Source organism: Gracilinanus agilis, chromosome 4 (assembly GCF_016433145.1).
Source record: "Gracilinanus agilis isolate LMUSP501 chromosome 4, AgileGrace, whole genome shotgun sequence".
Classification (NCBI taxonomy): Eukaryota; Metazoa; Chordata; class Mammalia; order Didelphimorphia; family Didelphidae; genus Gracilinanus; species Gracilinanus agilis.
The window spans coordinates 122698398-122718667 of NC_058133.1; the positions used below are offsets into that span (position 1 = coordinate 122698398).

General features: G+C 36.2%; 1 protein-coding gene across 1 annotated transcript in view; it reads right to left on the bottom strand.

The window, feature by feature from the left end:
• USH2A (usherin) overlaps positions 1–20270 on the bottom strand; it is a 1059501-nt gene that overhangs the window by 156222 nt on the left and 883009 nt on the right. Inside the window, exon 59 of the mRNA XM_044674959.1 lies at positions 16222–16384. Coding sequence (XP_044530894.1) covers positions 16222–16384 — 163 coding nt within the window. The remainder of the gene's footprint in view (positions 1–16221; positions 16385–20270) is intronic.

Sequence of the window (20270 nt, forward strand, 5' to 3'; positions counted from 1 at the left end):
CATTCTGGCTGGCAATTTGGAACTATGTCCAAAGGGCTATAAAAGACTGCCTGCCCTTTCATTCAGCCATACCATTGCTGGGTTTGTACCCCAAACAGATCATAGATAAACAGACTTGTACGAAAATATTTATAGCTGCGCTTTTTGTAGTGGCAAAAAACTGGAAAATGAGGGGATGTCCTTCAATTGGGGAATGGCTGAACAAACTGTGGTATATGCGGGTGATGGAATACTATTGTGCTAAAAGGAATAATAAACTGGAGGAATTCCATGCAAATTGGAGAGACCTCCAGGAAGTGATGCAGAGCAAAAGGAGCAGAGCCAGAAGAACATTGTACACAGAGACTGATATACTATGGTAAAATCAAATGTAATGGGCTCCTGTACCAGCAGCACTGCAATGACACAGGACAGCTCTGAGGGATTTATGGTAAAGATGTTACTCACATTCAGAGGAAGGACTGCAGGAGAGGAAACATATAAGATAAACAATTGCTTGAATGCATGGGCTGAGGCGGACATGAATGGGAAATAGACCCTGAACAAGGACACATGTTACAACCAGTGGAAATGTGCGTTGGCCATGGGTGGGGGGAGAGCGGGGGGGTGAAGGGGAAAGTAGGGGCATAAAGTATGTAAACAGATTAAAAACGAATATTAATAAATGTCTAATAAAAATATGGAAAAAAATTAGGTTAACCAAAACTTTATCTATTTTATTTGTTTTTTTTTCAAAGAATCAGCTCCTATTCTTATTTATTAGTTCAATGGTTCTTTTATTTTCAATTTTATTAATTTCTCCTTTAATTTTTATGATTTCCAATTTGGTTTTTATTTTTTTTTAATTTGTTCTTTTTTCTAGTTTTTTAAGTTGAATGCTCAATTCATCAATCTCCTCCCTTTCTATTTTGTAAATATAGGCAATCAAGGTTATAAATTTTCCTGAGTACTGTTTTGGCTTTATCCTATAGATTTTTGATATGTTCTATCCTCATTGTCATTCTCTTTAATAAAATCATCAATTGTTTCTTTGACCTGTGCATTTTAAAATGCAATAACCCTGAGAGACTACCTCTCCCAGGATCCTCTACTCTAACTTCCTCAGACACATCCAACTTCCTTTGTGGGAGGTGTCTGAGGAAGGTATAAGAGAAAGGGAGAGTGAGAGTTTTGGTGCCTTTTCCCCTCAGAGGCCTTTTTTTTGGAAAACCAAGGAGAGCCTTGGTCCCCTCAGAGAACTAATTCCTAGCCTTTTCCCTTTGCTAACTTTTTATAATCTAAATAAACCCAGCTATTCTTTCCCTAAAGTTGTAGCCTGATTTTTGTTGAGCTTTGAAGGGCTGGGGCCAATTTCCCACCAGGGCTGTTGTGACTATCTGTCTCATGTGTGTTTCTTGAAGACAACATATACTAGGATTCTGGTGTTAAATCCACTCTCCTATCCTCTTGTGTTTTATGGGTGAGTTTATCCCATTCACATTCAGAGTTATGCTTACCACCTGTGTATTCCCCTCCCTTTTAAATGACTTATTTAATCCTAACCTTAATCCTATTCTTTCCCTTCCCTTCAGTGCTTTGCTTTCAGTCAGTCTCCCCCTTTCCTCTCCTGTTATGTTGTTCCCCTTAACCCTCTCTCCTTTCTTACTTCCCTTTTACTATATGACTTTTTAGACCCTGCCTCCCCTCTCCCTCCCTTGTATTTCTTCCCTCCTCACCATCCAGTTTCTTATTCCTCTTCTATTTTTCTATAGGGTATGATACAATTTTATATCCTAATGACTCTGGCTGTTCTCTCTCTGAGCCAATTCCAATGAAAGTACAGGTTAAGTATTACCTATTACCAACCTCTTCCTCCTTTCCATTGTATTGGCTTCCCCACCCACCCACCCCTGATACTTCTTTATGTGATACATTTTGCCCCATTTTAACTACTATGACAATTGTTATAGAGAAAATATGGATTATAGATTTAATTAGCAGAAAGCAGTTTTGGCTGGTAAGCTGCTAAGAGCTTGGAATTCCAAACTTGGAATCCTGCCACAGGGGACTTACACATAATGACTCTGGAGTTGGTGGTTGTGGGCAGTTGTTAGGAGTTGTGGGCTTGGTAAATAGCTGTCTGGATGGGCCTGTGTGGTGTTTGGGATCTCAGTACTTTGGAGCTGTTCCTTGAACCTGAATACAAGATCTTCAGTCAAGAACAGTGAAGTTCAGGTTGAGTCAGGATTTTTATCTGTGCTGCTGGTGAACACACACAGATAATCCCATCTCTCTGACTTCTCACTTGGGTTATATCTTGCTGTTTAACCAGATTCCTGGGACCAAAGGCATCTAGAGAACAGCCAAGGACAGCTTCATGAGATACTCTTTCCCTGACAAACCAGCCATTGCTATAAGCAAATATGCTGGCAGATTTAGTGTTCAGAGTAGCCATCACCATCCCTCCATTCCTTGACAATTACCTTTAGACTTAAGTGGCAATTTTTCCTACTTCCCTCACTCCCCATCCAAGTTTATTATTATTATTATTATTATCATTATCATTATTATTATTATTATTATTTTAAACCCTTAACTTCTGTGTATTGACTTATAGGTGGAAGAGTGGTAAGGGTAGGCAATGGGGGTCAAGTGACTTGCCAAGGGTCAAACAGCTGGGAAGTGTCTGAGGCCAGATTTGAACCTAGGACCTCCTGTCTCTAGGCCTGGCTCTCAATCCACTGAGCTACCCAGCTGCCCCCAAATTAAAACCACTCTATACAGACCTTCCTTGTTCTGCTCCTTTCCCAGACAAACCTGGCATCTGACAAAAGAACCCATTGAGATAACCCCAGAAGCTCCTCCTTGTGGTTTCCTTCTCTCCTCCATTCTCATTTCTTTCCCTACCAAACCACACTGGGGTTGTTTGCTACTGGTTTTGCTGTTCTGTTAGCTAACCCACTGAGTTATTTATTCATGTACCATAACACAATATCAGTTTTTTAGAGTTATACATATCATTATCCCATATAGGAATACAAGCCCTTTAACTTTATTGAGACCATTCATTTCCCCCCTCTTTTTGTTTACCTTTTAATGCTTCTCTTGGATTTTTGTATTCAACCCCAAATTTTCTGTTCAAATCTGCTTCAGGAATGATTGGAAGTCTTCTATTTTATTAAATGACCATATTTTCCCTTGAAAGAGTATAGTCAATTTTGTTGTGTAACAGTTGATTCTTGGTTGTAGACTTGGTTCCCATGCCTTCTGGAATATTATATTCCAAGCCTTCTGGTCCTTCAGTGTGGAGGCTGCCAGGTCTTGTGTGATCCTGACTGGGGCTCCTTCATATCTAAATTGTTTCTTTCTGAGTGCTTGTAGTATTTTCTCTTTGGTCTGGGAATTCTTGAACTTGGCTATAATGTTCCTGGCAGTTGTCATTTGGGGATTTAATGCAGGAGGTGATCTGTGGATTCTTCTGATCTTTATTTTACCCTCTTGTTCAAGGATATCAGGGCAGTTCTCTTGCCTAATTTCCTGTAGTATGATGTCAAGGCTTTTTATTTGGTCATGGTCTTCAGGTAATCCAATAATTGTTAAATTGTGTCTCCTGGATCTATTTTCCAGGTTCATCATTTTATTTGATAAGGTATTTCAGATTTTCTTCTATTTTTTCATTCTTTTGATTTTATTTCATAAAATCTTGATACCTTATGAAATCATTAGTTTCTAGTTGTTTAGTTCTAATTAAAAAAAACAGATTTCATCCATGACTTCTTGATTCTCCTTTGCCTTTTGAACTATTTTTCTTTGTAACATTCTTTTTGTCTTTTAATTTTTTTGATTGTCTTTATTAGGCTGATGGAATATTAATGAACCTTGAGGTCAGATCTTCCCCAGCTGGCAGCAGAAGCTGAAGGTGTAGGTGTGGAGGCTGAAGAGAGCTGTGCTTCCCACCCTGTTACAAGGTATTCTGTAGTGGTTGCAGTCTTCTCCCCGGGAACTTAGTCAGCAAGGCTCTCAACATGGTAAGTGGGGGAGGGGTATTGGAGATTGAGGTTGCTTGCCTTCTGAAGGCTTCTTATCTGTCCTATTGATAAAATTGAGCCAAGGTATAACTGATCTGCAGAGATGGATGTGCTCCGAGGTCAAAACCTTGAGAAAGGGGGAGCAAGATGGAGAGTTTTGGTTGTGGATAGGCTGCCCTCTCCATGCTTCTTATCCAGTTGCCTCCCTGCCAACTGTGGTCAGCACCCTAAGCCTGGCACAGCTCTACCTCTGGTAGAGCCCTTGCCCTGAGATTCCAGTGAATGCTGGAGAATCAGCACAGGTGGTAGGGGAGGGGTCCTGGGACCTTCCTTCTTCCTTTTCCTTAATCTAGATAATTAAGGCTTTTCTTTGTGTACCTTTTGAGTACAGAAGAAGGGTCCCCAAGTTTTGTTCTGTAGTTAGATTTGATTTTCTGTCCCCTTGAAGCATTCCATTTTTGATTGGTGTGGAGGGGTTTTCAGAGAGGTCTGGACTTTTGCTGCATTTAAGTGGCCAACTTGACTCTACCTTTTTCTCTTTTTAATTTTTTGCCTCGTTTTCTATCTAGTCAATTCTAGCTCTCAAGACACTATTTTCTTGTTTTAATTTATGTGCCTCTGTTTCCAGATGACCTATTTTGCTTTTTAAGTTCTTTTCCCAGTTTTCTTCAGCCTGTGTTATTTGTTTTTTGAGTTCTTCTTTAAGCTCCTCCAGAGCCTGAATCCAGTTTACTGGAGTTTTTGAGGTCTTGCTTAATGTTCTTTGGTCCACCTTTTCCATATGTTCTTTGTTGTTTTTCTGAATAGTAGTTTTCAATCATAGTTTCTTTTTTTCTTCTGTTGCTGTTTACTCATAATTTTTCTTCCCCCCCTCTCCTTTTGGGCTATACACTTGCTTCTCTGGTTGTTTGCTGGCTCTGTGAGTTTGAGCTTTTTTGCCCTCTAGAGGCTTGTTCTCTGTGCTGCTGGTGCACTGGATTGGGCCAGTTGAGCTGCAAAGCTGAATATTCCCTGAGGCCAAAACTTCCTATGGCAGAGGCCCAAAATGGAGGTGTGGTGACTGAAGGCTGTGACCATCCTGCTCTCTCCTCTGTTTCTCTCCACCAGCTTCCTCCTTGCCAGCTGATCTCAGAGTCCCAAGCTTCACATAGTAGCAAGGTATTCTTTCCCCACTGGAGCCCTTACACTGAGATCCCACTGTCCACCCAAATCTCAGCACAGTAGTTGGGGGAGGGGCATTGGGACCTTCCTTCTTTCTTTTCTTTATACCAGAGAATTCAATCTTCTCTGTGTACCTTTTAAATTGAATCGAACAGTAGGGTCACACAGCTCTGTCTTGTTGTTGGATTTGGTTTCTCTGTTCTCCTTGAACTGCTTTATTTTTGATTGGTGTGGAAGGGTATTCATAGAGGAATCAATTTTTGCTGTTTCTAAGCCCCTAACGACTCTGCCCACCTGTGTTTTCTTATATAACATGACTAATGTGGAAATATTTTGCATGACTACACAGGTAATGTATTCAATTGCTTGCCTTATCAATGATGGGGAAGTGGCAGGAGGAATGGAGATAATTTGGAACTCCAAATTTTAAAAAAAAATGTTAAAAATTACTTTTACATGTAATTGGAAAAATAAAATATCAAAAAAGTAAAAGAAAATTTTGGTTCTTGGCTCTCTGAGAATACTAGATTCATTGCCTACATCTATTTACTATCCAAACATTCCTGTTCTTAGTTGGAAAGTTTCTGGAGAATGTCTTTAAAGGCATAAATCCTCCCTGTTCAATGCTTTGGTAATCTAATTTGGGATCTCAATGACTCCACTATCCTTTTCTGCAATTAGATTAGTTAACTTCTTCACAGGCAAATTGTTTACACCTCTATAGCTTCTCTTTCCCACTGAAATCTTCAAAGATAGAATCAATTTTCAAATTTCTTACTGGTTGATGAACATTGCACCCCCCTATTTTCCAATGGAGTGGTGATAGACTCTTTTTTCCAGGTCTTTAAAGCTGAACAGTTAAGATATAGCAGTTTACTTTCTGATCTGATAGTCTTTGTTGTTTCCATATACAAAGAAAAGTCAGAAGGGTCAGTTAGCCTGAAGTCTTTTGAATTCATGAAGTTTTCCCTTTCTTTGAGTGATATTCAGATAGCAGATTGGTACTGGCCTTCCCATATATTATCCCATTGCTTAGTTTCCAACTGTTTTCTTTCATAGGCTTCCTGCAATTTCTGGAGTTCTGTATCCTGTTCTGCTTTGGTCTAATGATTCTCCACCCCAAGAGTATTGATCACTAGCTTTTGGTCCATTGCAAAGGATGTCTCAAGACATTCCTTGATTGGCTAAAGAAACTCTGTACAAGTTCTTGATTTGGCTTTGGCTTCTCTTGTGACCTGATAAAGCAGTCAGATCTTTATCATTATGTATTCACTTCTCAGAACATTGTGAACTAAAAGTGAACTAGAATGTGTGTTGTCTAACCATTTAAAATAAAATCCCTTCTTTTGATAGCTGCAGAAGACATGTAGGAGGTCTTCAGCATGTAATTCTTGGGGAAAATTGTAAATTCAGTGATATGAGGAAGGTTCACAATCACTTATGTCAAGCTCAGGAGCTTCATAGTTGTAATAACCAGATCAAGGTTCCTGGAGATTCTTTCTTTTCTTCACACTCCCCCCAAAACTCTTCTAGGAGTCATGAATCCAGGAAATCTTCATCATCATTAAACAGAGAATATTAGCTGTCCTCTGTCAGAACACTCCCATGATTGGAGCAAGGGTAAGGAATTTTCAGTTTCAATCGTTTCTCAGAGTCATCTTTCTCAACTGTTTTTGCCAGTTTAGAAACTGAGTTCAGCTGAGTAGGCGGTCCACATGGTCAGGATTCAAAACAGAACTGCAATCTAAATGCTTAAATGAAAACTGAGAATTTAATATTGTTTCTACTACCTTATAATCAGTACTAAAACTGTTTTTCATTTTTCTTTCTGAATGTCATCCTACTTAGTTTTTCCTTTCAGAATTCACATAATTTCACACTTTGGAATGGTTTACAAGAAACCTAAGCCTTATGAGATTGTGAAATAAGTAGTCCTTGTTACTGTCATATTACTGGTTTTAGAAATATATTTCTCTTCTTTCTTTGGTTTAAAATGTGTTTATGAAGGTATATTGAATAAAACTACTAGGATTTGAGATTGTTTGTTGATTTGCTATGGCAAACATTTTTTTGGACTCTAGAGCTCTCTTTGAGAATGGAATTTTCCTCCATTTCTTTCAAGTATATACCTTTTAAATTTTTTTGAATTAGGTGACTTTCCATCCCTGGCCTTCTGCTCTTATCTTCTAGGTTTACTATTAGGTCTTTGAAGCTTAAAAACAACTCTGAAGACATCATTTTTGGGAGGCAGAGATTTTCTTCTTGCCTCTATTTCACTATAGCATTCAGATGACTATAGCATATTTCCTTGTGACTCGATATGAGTAGCACTGTACCTCATTGGCCTTTGGGTATGTGGAAGGCCATATCTAGGTTTCAGGCATGAAGTCTGCATCTCTCAACTGCTGCAAGCTGAATGATTCCACCCCAATCAAAATAGTATCATTTGACTTTACAAAATGACAGAAGGACACAAGAGGGACTGTGTAAGGAGATAAGAGAAAATTTTTTCCAAAGAAAAAGGAGGAAAATCTTGGTAATTCCTTTACATTCATCAATGTTGATACTTTGTTGGCACCAAACAATTTTTCTGCTTCTGTAGATTTTCTTGGACTCAGCCTGAAGCTCCAGTCCTCCCATGATTATTTTGATAATTTTTTATTGAACTCGTACAATTTCTTAAGCTGAAAAGTGGAGATGTTTTGTAAATTTGTGACATTGAAGAAAAAAGGAGGGGACTTCCAACTGTGAATTATTTACTCTCTGCATGTAATAAGATCAAATATGGTTCTAGCCCCATGTTTATGCAGAAGCACAAGCAAAAGATGCAACATGGTTAAGTATTTAGTTCTTATCATTGTTGAATATTTAATGAATGAAACTTATGGTGAGGTAAATGGTTCCATCTGTGGTGCTAAAAAACAGAACATCTTCATGTCTGAATAAACTTTGAACAGAAGTGGTTGAGCAGGCTGTAATCATTTCAATCGACTTAAGATTTAGGATTCAACTGCTCATTTAACTGGAAGTACTTCCTCCTGAATAGCCAATCTTTTATTCTTTGCATAAAATCATTTTAGGCATGTTTTAGATGGTTGCTTCTAGCTAGAGTTAGAGGACTGTTGTGAAGATCTAGTGAGATGATGTATGTAAAGTGCTTGGTAAATTGTAGAGTGTTTTTTAAAATGTTACATATCATTAACAATGTCACATAATTTGATACTTCAAAGTATCCATAATTTCATCAGTTGGGGTACTTTTTGCTGAGACAGACTGCAACCCTTTTCTACCTTAGCAAATAGTCTTTGTGACTTGTTATAGTGAAAAAAGTAATATTTTCAGAATGAGCCTCTGAAATACTTAGCTGGGATTACCTTGAAATGAAAAAACAAAAAAAATTAGAGTTCACCAATCTCTCATTTATCTCTAATCTCTTTTTATTGGCTACTTCCCTGTTGCCTACAAGCATACTTTGAAATACCTTTATTGTAGGCCCATAATCAAGACTTTTCTGTCTTTGTGGAATTTTATAGAGCTTGTGGCATAATATTTAACAAGTCAGGTTTATATTCATGTGATGATGAGAAATTAAAATGTATTTTAGAGGAGAGTCAAACTGCAGAGTACCATGTTGCTTGGCACTAAAGGGAATAAAGAAAATGGAAAAAAAGTAATACTTATATACTATATATTTCTCATTCACAAAGACTAATTATGGTGCATGCAATGATAAAAGTGAATTGCTATGCAATCCTTCTATACCTCTTTTATCAGTTCATTATCCCACACTCCATGGCAATTCTTCCAAACTTTTTCACCTCTCTTTAAACCTCCCAAGATTCACTAACCCCAACCTTGAGGATCTTGCCTCATATTATACAGAAAAAAAGTCTATTCACTGTAAGCTTCATCTTCTCCCCACTTATACATATTGGCAAGACGTCATATCCCCGTTTGTCCCTATGTTGCACACACAGAAGTAGCCCTATGACTTACTAAAGCAAACACCTCTAACTGCACAATTGATCCCATTCAATTCCAACTCCTCCCACAAATTCTCCCCTCTCTTATTATCAATATGTCACTCATCTTCAATTTCTCCTTGTCTATTTTCTACTTTCCCATTATCTACAAACATGCCTCAAAAATCTCTTACTTGATCCTTCCATCCTTGGTCTTATCCTACATCTCTTCTGCTCTTAGTGGCTAAACTCCTTTAAAAGAGTGCCTATAGTAAATGCCTCCACTTCTCTCCTTTCCTCTCTTTTTACTCTTCTTTTAAGCCCTTACAAACTGGCTTCTGACCTCATCATTCCACCAAAACCTCTTGAATTGGATAGACATATAATAGACATAATAAACTCAACCCATCCAAAACTGAACTCATTATCTTTCATCCTAAACTCTCTTTCCCTCTTTCAAATTTCCCCATCATGGTTGAAGATACCACCTCATTCTTAGGGTACCACAATAACTTGTTGGTGGGTTTGCTTGACACATGTCTCTCTCTGCTCTAATCCAATCACTATTCAACTGTAAAAGTGATTTTCCTAAAGCACAGGTCTGACCAGTTCACTGCCCCTCTTCCCTACCCCCATTTAAATAAACAGAGTGTCTTATCACCTCCAAGATCAAATAAAAAGTCTTTTGCTTGGCGTTTGAATTTAGTCCTCTTACGTTTTCAGTTTTCTTTTGTCATACTACTTGCCATATTCTTAAATCTAGTGACATAAATGAGAAACTTCATCTCTCTACTTTAGGCATTTTCTCTGACTATCCCCCATGCCTAACATGCTCTACAACTCATCTCCACATCCTGGATTCCCTGGATTCTTCCAAGTCCCAATGAAAATCCCATCTTCTACAGGAAGCCTTTCCTAACCCCTCTAATTCTAGAATCTTCTCTCAATAATTTTTCATTTTTAACCTGTACATAGATCATTTGTACATATTTGCTTGCTTATTCTCTCCCTTAGTAGACTGTCAGTTCCTTGAGGGTGGGGACTATTTTTTAATTCTTTTCCTATCTCCAAAATTTAGCACAATACCTAGCTCAAAGTTTTCATTGGTGCTTACCTTTGATTTTTGAAGAGGACTGATGACATTATGGGGGTGATATCTTGACATAATAAATTGTAATAAATAAATCAATGAGGCAGAGTTATACAAAGTCCTCAGACTCATTCTTTCTTCTAGAGTCCAGTAGCAAAAACAAGTCAGTACAATTGATGGTAACCCAGTATGTAGCAATGGCTTTGGCTTCTTTGATGTCTACAATCAAGCTCTAACCACTCCATAGTGACTGCTTCAGTTACCTTAATGGCTGTTTTGGGTAATGGGTCACAAACCAATTAGCGAGTTAGGGACATGTTTACCCCAAGCATTTGAATATATCCCTCAGTGGAATGGATAGGTGAGAAAAATTTGTTCTAGTGTATAGTAGGTGCTTAATAAATTATTACTGAAATTATATAATATCTTTTATCAAGCTCTATGTCAGACACTATGTTAAGGGATGAGGATAAAAACGAAAAGTAAGATTGTTCCTGTTCTCAAGGAGCTCATATTCTGATGGAGGAGACAAGACAGATGGCAAGTTTCTTGTAACATGCCATATGGAAAGAATCCTTAGTCCTTTGGGTACAATTGTGAAGCAGATGGTGATTCATCTTCTTTAATGTTGTTTCTACTGGTAAAAAGATATCTGATTTTGATGTTGAACTATTTGACAGCACCAAGGACTTTGGTGGCAAGAGCTTTCCTTTTCACTGTCTTCCATAACTGTAGATGCTAAGGAGGTTGGGATTATAACATGCGCGGAGACAATTGCCAGGTTATGTCTCCTCAACTGTTGCTCCTTTGGATAATGAATGTAGGGTCTATGATGGAAACAGAACTAGTAGGCTGGGTTCAATGCTAATCCTAAGGAACAACATATAGTTGATTCTCCTAACCTATAAAGACTTCATGTATCCTCCCTGGTGACTAATTATTTTGTTTAAGAACAAGCTCCACTAAATGCAATGCACATTGACAATAGACTGGTCGCTAGCTAATGCTTATTTTTTCAATGACAATACATAAAACAAATTTTGAAATGGTCTTTAGGCTTGTATGATAACTTCCTAATCTACTTCTGCAATAATGATAACATGATTTAAAAGGGAGCGGTGGCTACTGATTCACATAAGTTTTAGATGTCCTTATAAACACCATTTTATCTCTAGGTTGCTAAATATGAATTACTGAATAAAATGAACCACATAAATATTGACATTCTTGCTAAAATGAAGCCAGTTGGCATTGTTGAACCAGTTGGATAAGTTGAACTTTGAGATTTTTAGCATGATGATTAAGAAGTTGTGCATAAACTCCACACCCTCTTATCACCTTAAGAACCCCATCTGAAAATGCAACAATTAAAAGAATAATAAAAAAAGCATTTATAGAAATCTCCACAGGAAAACCAACAGAATGAAGAAATGATCAATCAAAACATAAATAAAACAAAAACCTCCAAACTGAATTAAGAAATACTATGGAATAATAAACTTCTCAGGATAAAGAAAAAGAAGATATTAATTCAATAAATACATTTAGTATTCTAGAAAGGAAGGAAATATAATTAAGTACCTACCATGTGCCAGGCATTGTGCTAAGCTCTTTACAAATAATTTCCCGTCTAAAGGGTGCCAATAAGATATTTAAATACCTTATATTTTTATATGTCTATTTATTAGCTCCTGTGAATACTTCACATCTTACATATTTTTTTGTGAGATAAAAAAATAGGCTGTCCTATTTTTTTTTTCGCCTGAATTTCTACCTTTAGAGCCTATAAAAGAACTTGGATACTCTTACGTAAATGTGGGGAAATCTTAACACAAGCAAAATGGAAGCTCCATTTAGAAAATAATAGTAGAAATTTGACCAGTAGGGTGATGAGTCAATAAGACTTATTAGACTTATTGCATCCATTTTAGGATTATAAAAAATGTGTTAATAAGGCTCATAGTCTGGGTTGCAGGTTAGGTCTTTAGCATTGAATCAAGACCAGTTTCCTAAGACTTTATTTCAAAGACTTCTTGCTCTATTCTACTAAAACAACTTAATATGTTCTCCAATAACAAATAAACAATTCTAGGGTTCCTCTGCATAATTCTTCCAAACTAAAATTCTGCATTTTCTCCAACATTAACAGATTTCTTTTAGAGTCAGTGCTGAACTCATGTTAGATCTGGAACCTGATTGCTGCAGCTATAGAGAGATGGAGAGTTTAAAGAAGAGGTTTGGCAGAGAAAGGAGGTGATAATAGTTTTTAAATTTATTTATTCTTGTCCTATTAATGTTCTATTGGAATAATTTCCATTAATTAATCATTCAAAGGACTCAGTGTTACAGGAGAAGGAGTGAATATTTGAAATTAAAAGACTTGAGTCTGAATTCTGGCTCTATTATTTGATATTAATATGACCTTGGACAAGGCACTTAACCTATAAGTAGCTTAGTTTCCTCATCTATAAAACTGGCAGGTTTACGTAAATGACTTCTAAGTTTCCATCCAAGCCTAAATCTATGATCCTAAGACTTCTCTTATCTCTTTGAGAAAAGGTTCATCACTTCTTCCTTTGTAATAGTCTTGTAACTAGCAGGAATGCATTTTCATCTGTAATGTGCCTAGCAAAATGGCATTCACATAGGGTGGTCTGACAAATCCTACCTGATGAAACCAAAGCTTACGAAAGGACAGATGTAAGCTGATAGCATAGTGCTGAAAGGTCTTTGATTTATCATATGAACCAATTATTCACTGATAAGAGAATCACCCGCTCAGTATGGTAGGGTCTATAACAGGTGAATAAACTGGCACCAAACCAGGTATGTGTGTTGTCCTACAGGGATCTAATGTCTGATGTTTCATCTACCATTATAAAACTTATTTCATCATTGGTTTTCAAAAGGCAAGACAGGAAACTTTTCATATAGAACATTGATATAGCCAATAACATAAATTAAGTACAAAGTATTACTAATGAAACAAAAGCTAGTGTTGCAGCTCACATTCAATGCCCTTTATGGGTTAAAAAATTACAAGCATCTTATCTTTTGGGGGGAGCAGACAGCTTTTAATCGGATAATATCCAGAGGCAACCATTTAGACAACAGAAGAAAATTATCAAGGGGGAGAAAAAGTGATTTTTTTTGGCAGAGTGACAATCATTTTGCAAGTACTTTCACAATGAGATTGACAGGCAAGCCTCCTGCAATTTTAATGAAAAGATCTGCATAGGCCAGTTCACCAATATTCTGTAGTTTGAGTTAAATGAATTTCCTTTGGTGGTGATACAATGAAAAGGCGAGTGATGAAGAAGAAATTACATGTCATCACCTTCCCAGAAATACTGCGGGCTTGTTGTTATGACGATATAAGGGCCAATATAGAGCTTTGGAATGAAAAAGAACCATGTGCCTACATTCTATTCCTGTCCTTACAAATTTCAGATTTTTTTTTTTGCAGCTATCGAAGAAAGATTTGATATTGTTGTTGTCTAAGCACATTTAAACTTCAGCTGAAATAACTGCCAAGTGATTCATGCCTATGTAGGTGAATATAACGATTGTATCTGGAGCCCCAGTGCGCCATTTTCATTTCACTTTAAATAAAAAACAAAATGTATCTATGTCAGTCAGTGCCCTTCTGCTGTACTCAGAGGTATCCAACAGGCTACAATTATGATTGTGAAGTGATTGTGTCACATTGGAGGAAGGTTTATTGCTTTTGAGTCTGCTAGGCAGTAACACATTCTGTTTCATATTACTCTTTATATCATTGTTTGGCTGTGACTAGAATAATCAAATGCCATCAAATGCTGTCAAATTCAATTTACAGTATTTTTCATTGAAGCGGGCTTTCTGCATTATATTTCCTGTTTTCCCTCTCTATAGCTGCCATGGAATACTCAACATAATCATGAGCTTTATTTACAAAACCAACAGAGTGAAACCACGTCCTGGGCTATAACAGATACTTTATTTCCCCTTATTCAGAATAGGGATTTGATGTGCTTTTCTCATACAATTAGCATTAAGTAGATGAAAGAAAACTATTTCCAGAGGATGGGCATTTTTAGAGCCTGCACTAATGTGCTTAGCGTAAAATGTAAATTCACATTAGTCATTTTTACGTGTTCATGTTGTATTTGAATCAGAAATATTATTCTTCAAATTAATGTTTGCTGAGAAGAAATTTGGCTTGCTCATTTTCAGTAATATCATTTACATAACCAGAAGTTCAATGATACTTCCTCCTTTGGCAATTTTGCTAAAAACTCTTAATTCGACAAGGAAGCTAAAGCTTAAGCTAAGGGGTTAGAGATGGGAAGTTACATGGGGACAAAGATCAAGTCTACAGGCTGAGGATCTCAGACTGGATTTCCTCAAGATCATTGAACTTAAGGTTGACAAGAAGCCTTTGCCATGCTTTATACACTCAACATGCTTATTTGATGCGTTTGTTCTGTGTGTATATCCTTTATGATGTGTTGTGTTTGCTGTATTAGACAATAAACTCCCATCATATGGAGAATGATTCAGTTCAGACTGCTGTATAATGTCACCTGTGGACAGATGAGAGTGTGGCAAACTGAAAAAAGCCCCAAACTCTGAGACTTGGGTTCTTATTGAAGTTGTGATACCAACTCACTGAATGACTATGTGGAAGTCTTTCTTTGTGCCTCAATTTCCTTGATATAATTAAGGGGTTGAATTAAATGACCTCTAGGAAGTAGTTCATTGTCTAAAGTACTGGTCCTGAAGTCCCCAAGAATTGAGCTCGAACTTTGTTTCCAATATTTACTAGCTGCATGAGCCTGTGAAAGTCATCTAACCTCTCTTTTTTCTCAGTTTACGAATCGGACAAATGGAGACTTTAAAAAAATAGCACCTACTTTCCAAATCTGATGTGAGAATCAAATGAGATAACATTTTTAAAGTACTTAGCATAGGGTTTGGGACATAGCAAGACCTCAGTAAATCCTTTTTCCTCCCTTCCTCCCTTCTTCCTTTCCTTCTTCCCTTCCTTCCTTCTCTTGAAAGGTCCTATCAATCTAGGTGTTCAACTTTTAAAAAAGAATTTTTATTAATTATAATAGGGGTATGGGAGTATACGATTAGGAAGAGGAACAATAAATTCTACAGTGACAACTGCTATTTACTGTGGGAAGATAGAGGGTTGTGAGCAAAAAGAAACCTCTTGGGAAGTAAGGAGAAAGTATTGCATCCTTGACAAAAAGTAAGCTGTTGGAATCCTGAAAAACAAGACTGATCCCTGCTGAATAAAGACTATATTCCTACTGGTAAACAGAGGCCACAACAGTAATGCAAGGAACAAATAGGGGGCAGTATGGTGAAATAAAAGAATGCTGGAGCTAGAACTAGAGGATGTAGGTTCAAATCTCAAGTCTGCTACTTAATACATGTGTGGTTTTGGGGAAACCACTGAACCGTTCTAGGACTCAATTTTGTTACCTGTAAAATGAGACTGACTAATGCTCTCATTTTAAAAATAATAATATTATTTAATTAAATATAATTTAATAATAATAATAATAACCTCTGATTTGTCTTCCAGTTCTGCCTAAGGTTCTTTGAACTCTTTAAATGGGATCCTTCAAACCACCATATACAAATGAATGATTAAATTGTTTAAAATATACTTTCTATCTTTTAAATAAGTATGGCATTTAGACTAGAATTGAATATCTCATTAGGTATTACTCTTTCTCTATAATCTTACTATTCTTAACTAACTTAAATATTACAATAAATCAAGTGGTTTGACTTAATTTACTGGTTAGTTATGGTTTAGCTTGAAATTGAGTCAAAATGGTCAAATCACTTGTGCATTTGTATTCACAAATTAAATTAATATGTCTCAGTATGACTCTCTCCTCTTCTGATCATCATCTAGGGAGACTTTTTTGTGAAAACAAGACAAAGGTTATTAGAACTCTGTAAGTATTTAAATATTGAATAAGAATAAAAATAACTTTACCGGTGAATAAAATAGTTGATGATGATCCCATTTGGCTTTGTAGGTGGTAACCATCTAATTAATATGCTGGTAGGTCCTGTAGTCAAAAGAAATGGGGGTTTCAGATCCAAGGGAGCTGCTTCAAAAGTTGTCACCAGGGTACCACTGCTGACTCCACAGCCACCTTGAAGAAGGACCAAAGAATGGTGTTGAAGAAGGGGAAAGAGATCCTATATACTATAAATTAAGACTTCAAATGACTTACATTTCTCCAACTAGAAAGTTGGATAAATTACCACTTAGCAAATCTATTAACTAAAACAATTAAAATAACTTAATTAACTTTTTTTGGCTAAACTGAGGGCAGCTTGGTTTATTATGGAAATGACTCCTTTTCATTTTTTCATTGCTGAAAGAATCATTGAGTGCCTGCTATGTACAAGGCATAGTAGCAGCTCTGCATCTTAACTTTCACATGGAATCTCTTGATAAAAAGTTAATTTCTGACATTCAGAAAAGGTACTATCTGTAATAAAAATATATTTGATTTCTGCAAGAAAGAAAGAATATGAGTTAATATTTTTATTCAATAATATTTCTTAGGAAGTTATAAGAGCTTGTTTATCTTCATAATGATCATCTTAAAAAATGATTTTAAAGTATACCTTAAGAATTAGTCTATTTCTGGTCATTAGCTCATATTGCTCTTTGTCACAGATATCCCAATATATTTAACTTAAACCAATACCATAAGCATTTAAGAAGCATCTACTACATATAAGTTAAAAGACAATTATATAGTAGAGTGAGAATTAGTTTTTGAATAAGGAAGACTTGGATTCAAGGCCTGTTTCTCACATATACAGGCTATGTATGTATATGGCTCTGGGTAAGTCTCTCAAATGAACTCCTACTGTTCCCAAGAAATGCTTTGAAACTATAACTTGGAGAACAGGGACTTATCTGCATTGAAAGAAGGCAGATTTTGAGAGTTCTTTAATCAATGAACTTGAAGGTCCATTTTTTTTAACTCTTACCTTCTGTCTTAGAAGCAATATTAAATATTGGTTCCAAGGGAAAAGAGTGGTAAGGACTAGGCAATTGGGTTAAGTGACTTGCCCAGAGTCACATTGCTAGGAAGTTTCTGAGACCAGATTTGAGATTATGATCTCCCCTCTCCAGGCCTGATACTCTACCTACTAGCCCCTGTCTGTTTTTAAAAATGATATGTAAGACACTGAGCTTGACACAAAGGATATGAAAACATAAACAAAACAGTCCTTGCCCTCTATACATTTAGATAGACAGATGAAGGGTAGTCAGGTAAAGTAGAAAGACATATATAATAAAATAGATCATAAGATAGATAGACAGACATAGATAGATGATAGATAGAGAGATAGAGCTAGATAGATAGATAGAGAGAGAGAAAGATAGATAGATAGATAGATAGATAGATAGATAGATAGATAGATAGATAGAGAGAGANAGATAGATAGATAGATAGATAGATAGATAGATAGATAGATAGATAGAGAGAGAGAGAGAGAGATGAAAAGCAGATGTTTTACATTGGTTATCTTCATTTGTATAAAAGTCCCATAAGTAAGTAACTATTAGGATCCTTTGTTATGAAATTATTTTTCCCCTAGTTTGTAGAACCATGTCTCAATTATCTGGTCTTACAGTGTTTCATGTTATTTAGGGAGTCATTCCTAGGTTCTATGGTCTATAATGTTTTCATAAACTAAAAAAAGCCAACGGTGATCCAACATCTTCACATACTCCATTTCTTTCTTTCCTGAGGCTTGTTTTCATGCTAATAAACAAAACAAGGTTTGGTATCAGAAATAATAACAGGTATGATTCAGTGTAGGTACTAATGAAAAACAATGAAAAACTGGCAGAATGTTTAAGAAGGAATACCAGAAAAGGTCGTTTATAAATCTAAATGTATAAAGAAGAAAAATTTTTAATATGAAAACTGTCGTAAGAAGTTGTAAAATGTTTCCTTCAACAAAACTTATTTTCCAAAAGGCACGAAAATAGTGCGAAGTGTAATCCTGGTTTTTTTCAGTTGTATTATATGCTCTCTGATTTTTTTCAGGAGAAATTCCTGATCCCAATTATAGATAAATATCAATTGTCTTCTCCTTGTTACCCAATATGTTGATGGCTCATGCCTTCAGTCATTAGCTGGTATTGGGGACAGAAACTGAGAGTTGATTCCATTATTGCAACCCACACAATGTAATTAAGAAGTACTGTTGAGGGGAAAATAGCATATCATGCATGTTTAAGACTAACAAATATTTTTGCATTATCCTTTGCACAGCATAAGTATGTGTTTATTCAATTGAACTGAGCTGCTCTCTTTTAATCACATGGAAAATCACAAGCTGACCTTAAGTTAAAATCAATAAAACAATGATCTTGACAGAAATGACTGAATGTGTAAGTGAACATGAATAGATGAGGGCAAGAAAAGAAGCTAAAAATATCCTCAAGTCAAATATGCTCTAAGTAATATGTAGATAGCAATGGTGAAATTCCACAGGGAGTAACATTAACTTGAAAAAATGAAAATTTCAAGAATAACATGTTCTGGAAATTCCAGGGACCAGGTTGGGATGTTGGAACAATGGATAGTGTACTGAACTTGGCATTAGTAGGATCTGAGTTTACATCCCAACTCAGATACTAATTAACTGGGTGACCCTGGGCAAGTCATTTAATCTCTCAGTCAGTTTCCTTGCCTGGAAAATGGGATAATTTCATGGCCATCTACATTTCTGTGATTTATCTCAGGCACTGAAATATGGTGGCACCAGAGCTCAGTTTCACCATTCCACAGGGATAATTAATAGCATTCATCTAACAGAGTTGTCATAGGGATCAGAGAGTTAATACATATATGTAAAATATTTTGTAATCTTTAAATCTCTATATTAATCTATTAATATCTATTAAACAAAACAAGATGTTGAGAAGACCAACATCTACACTTTCCATGCCACACATAAGATGTTCAGGTTATAAAGAGTATAATTATTATAGAATATGTCTCCATTAGTTTAAAATGGGGTTTATTGCTCATATCTAACTATCTCCAAATCAATAAATGTATATCTAACAACTATAACAGCACTAATTTAGGATCTATAGATTAAAAATAATAGAAATCACACATGAATTCAAGAACCTTAGAGTCTGGTAGAGGGATAAAACATATAAAAATATATGCCAAACAAAAATTTGTCTTATCCATAAAAAGAAATGCATGTCTTATGCTTTTAACCCTGGGTTAATATTGAACCAAGTAGATGATTTTGAAGACTCTTGGACTAAAAGGAACAGAATGCCTTAACTGTCTAATTTTCAATAAAACAAGTAAAACTTATGGACAGGAAAGGCTTGTCCAGATGTTGATATTACTGACTACAAGCTGTTCATTAAAGAATGAGTCTCAAAGTTATGTTATTGTAGGTGAATATTCAATGTATATGAGATAAAGGTCAGCCAAGCATTGTAAAATGCATAAGATTTATTCTGATTTTATTCAATACAATACTCTAGCTACAAAAAGTGGAATAAACCAAGTTAAATCCATATTCTAGGGTGTTTTTGTATTCTCCAGATTGCTTTATATTCCTGAAGATTTTCATGTGAGTGAGGTGTTTTTCTTTTAAAGTGCTTTATAAAACAGGACTTTATGTTCACAAAAAATGACTAACATTTTAATCTACAGTTAAATATTCATGATGTAAAATGCAGAAATATATAATGCACCACTCAGTACCAGACTGATTTTTCTAGGTAAACAGTCCACTTCAAATGAGAAAAAGGGATGTTAGCTATTTTAGTTATATTAAAAATATATGTTTTCAGGGGGCAGCTGGGTAGCTCAGTGGATTGAGAGCCAGGCCTAGAGACAGGAGGTCCTAGGTTCAAATCCGGCCTCAGACACTTCCCAGCTGTGTGACCTTGGGCAAGTCACTTGACCCCCATTGCCTACCCTTACCACTCTTCCACCTATAAGTCAATACACAGAAGTTAAGGGTTTAAAATTA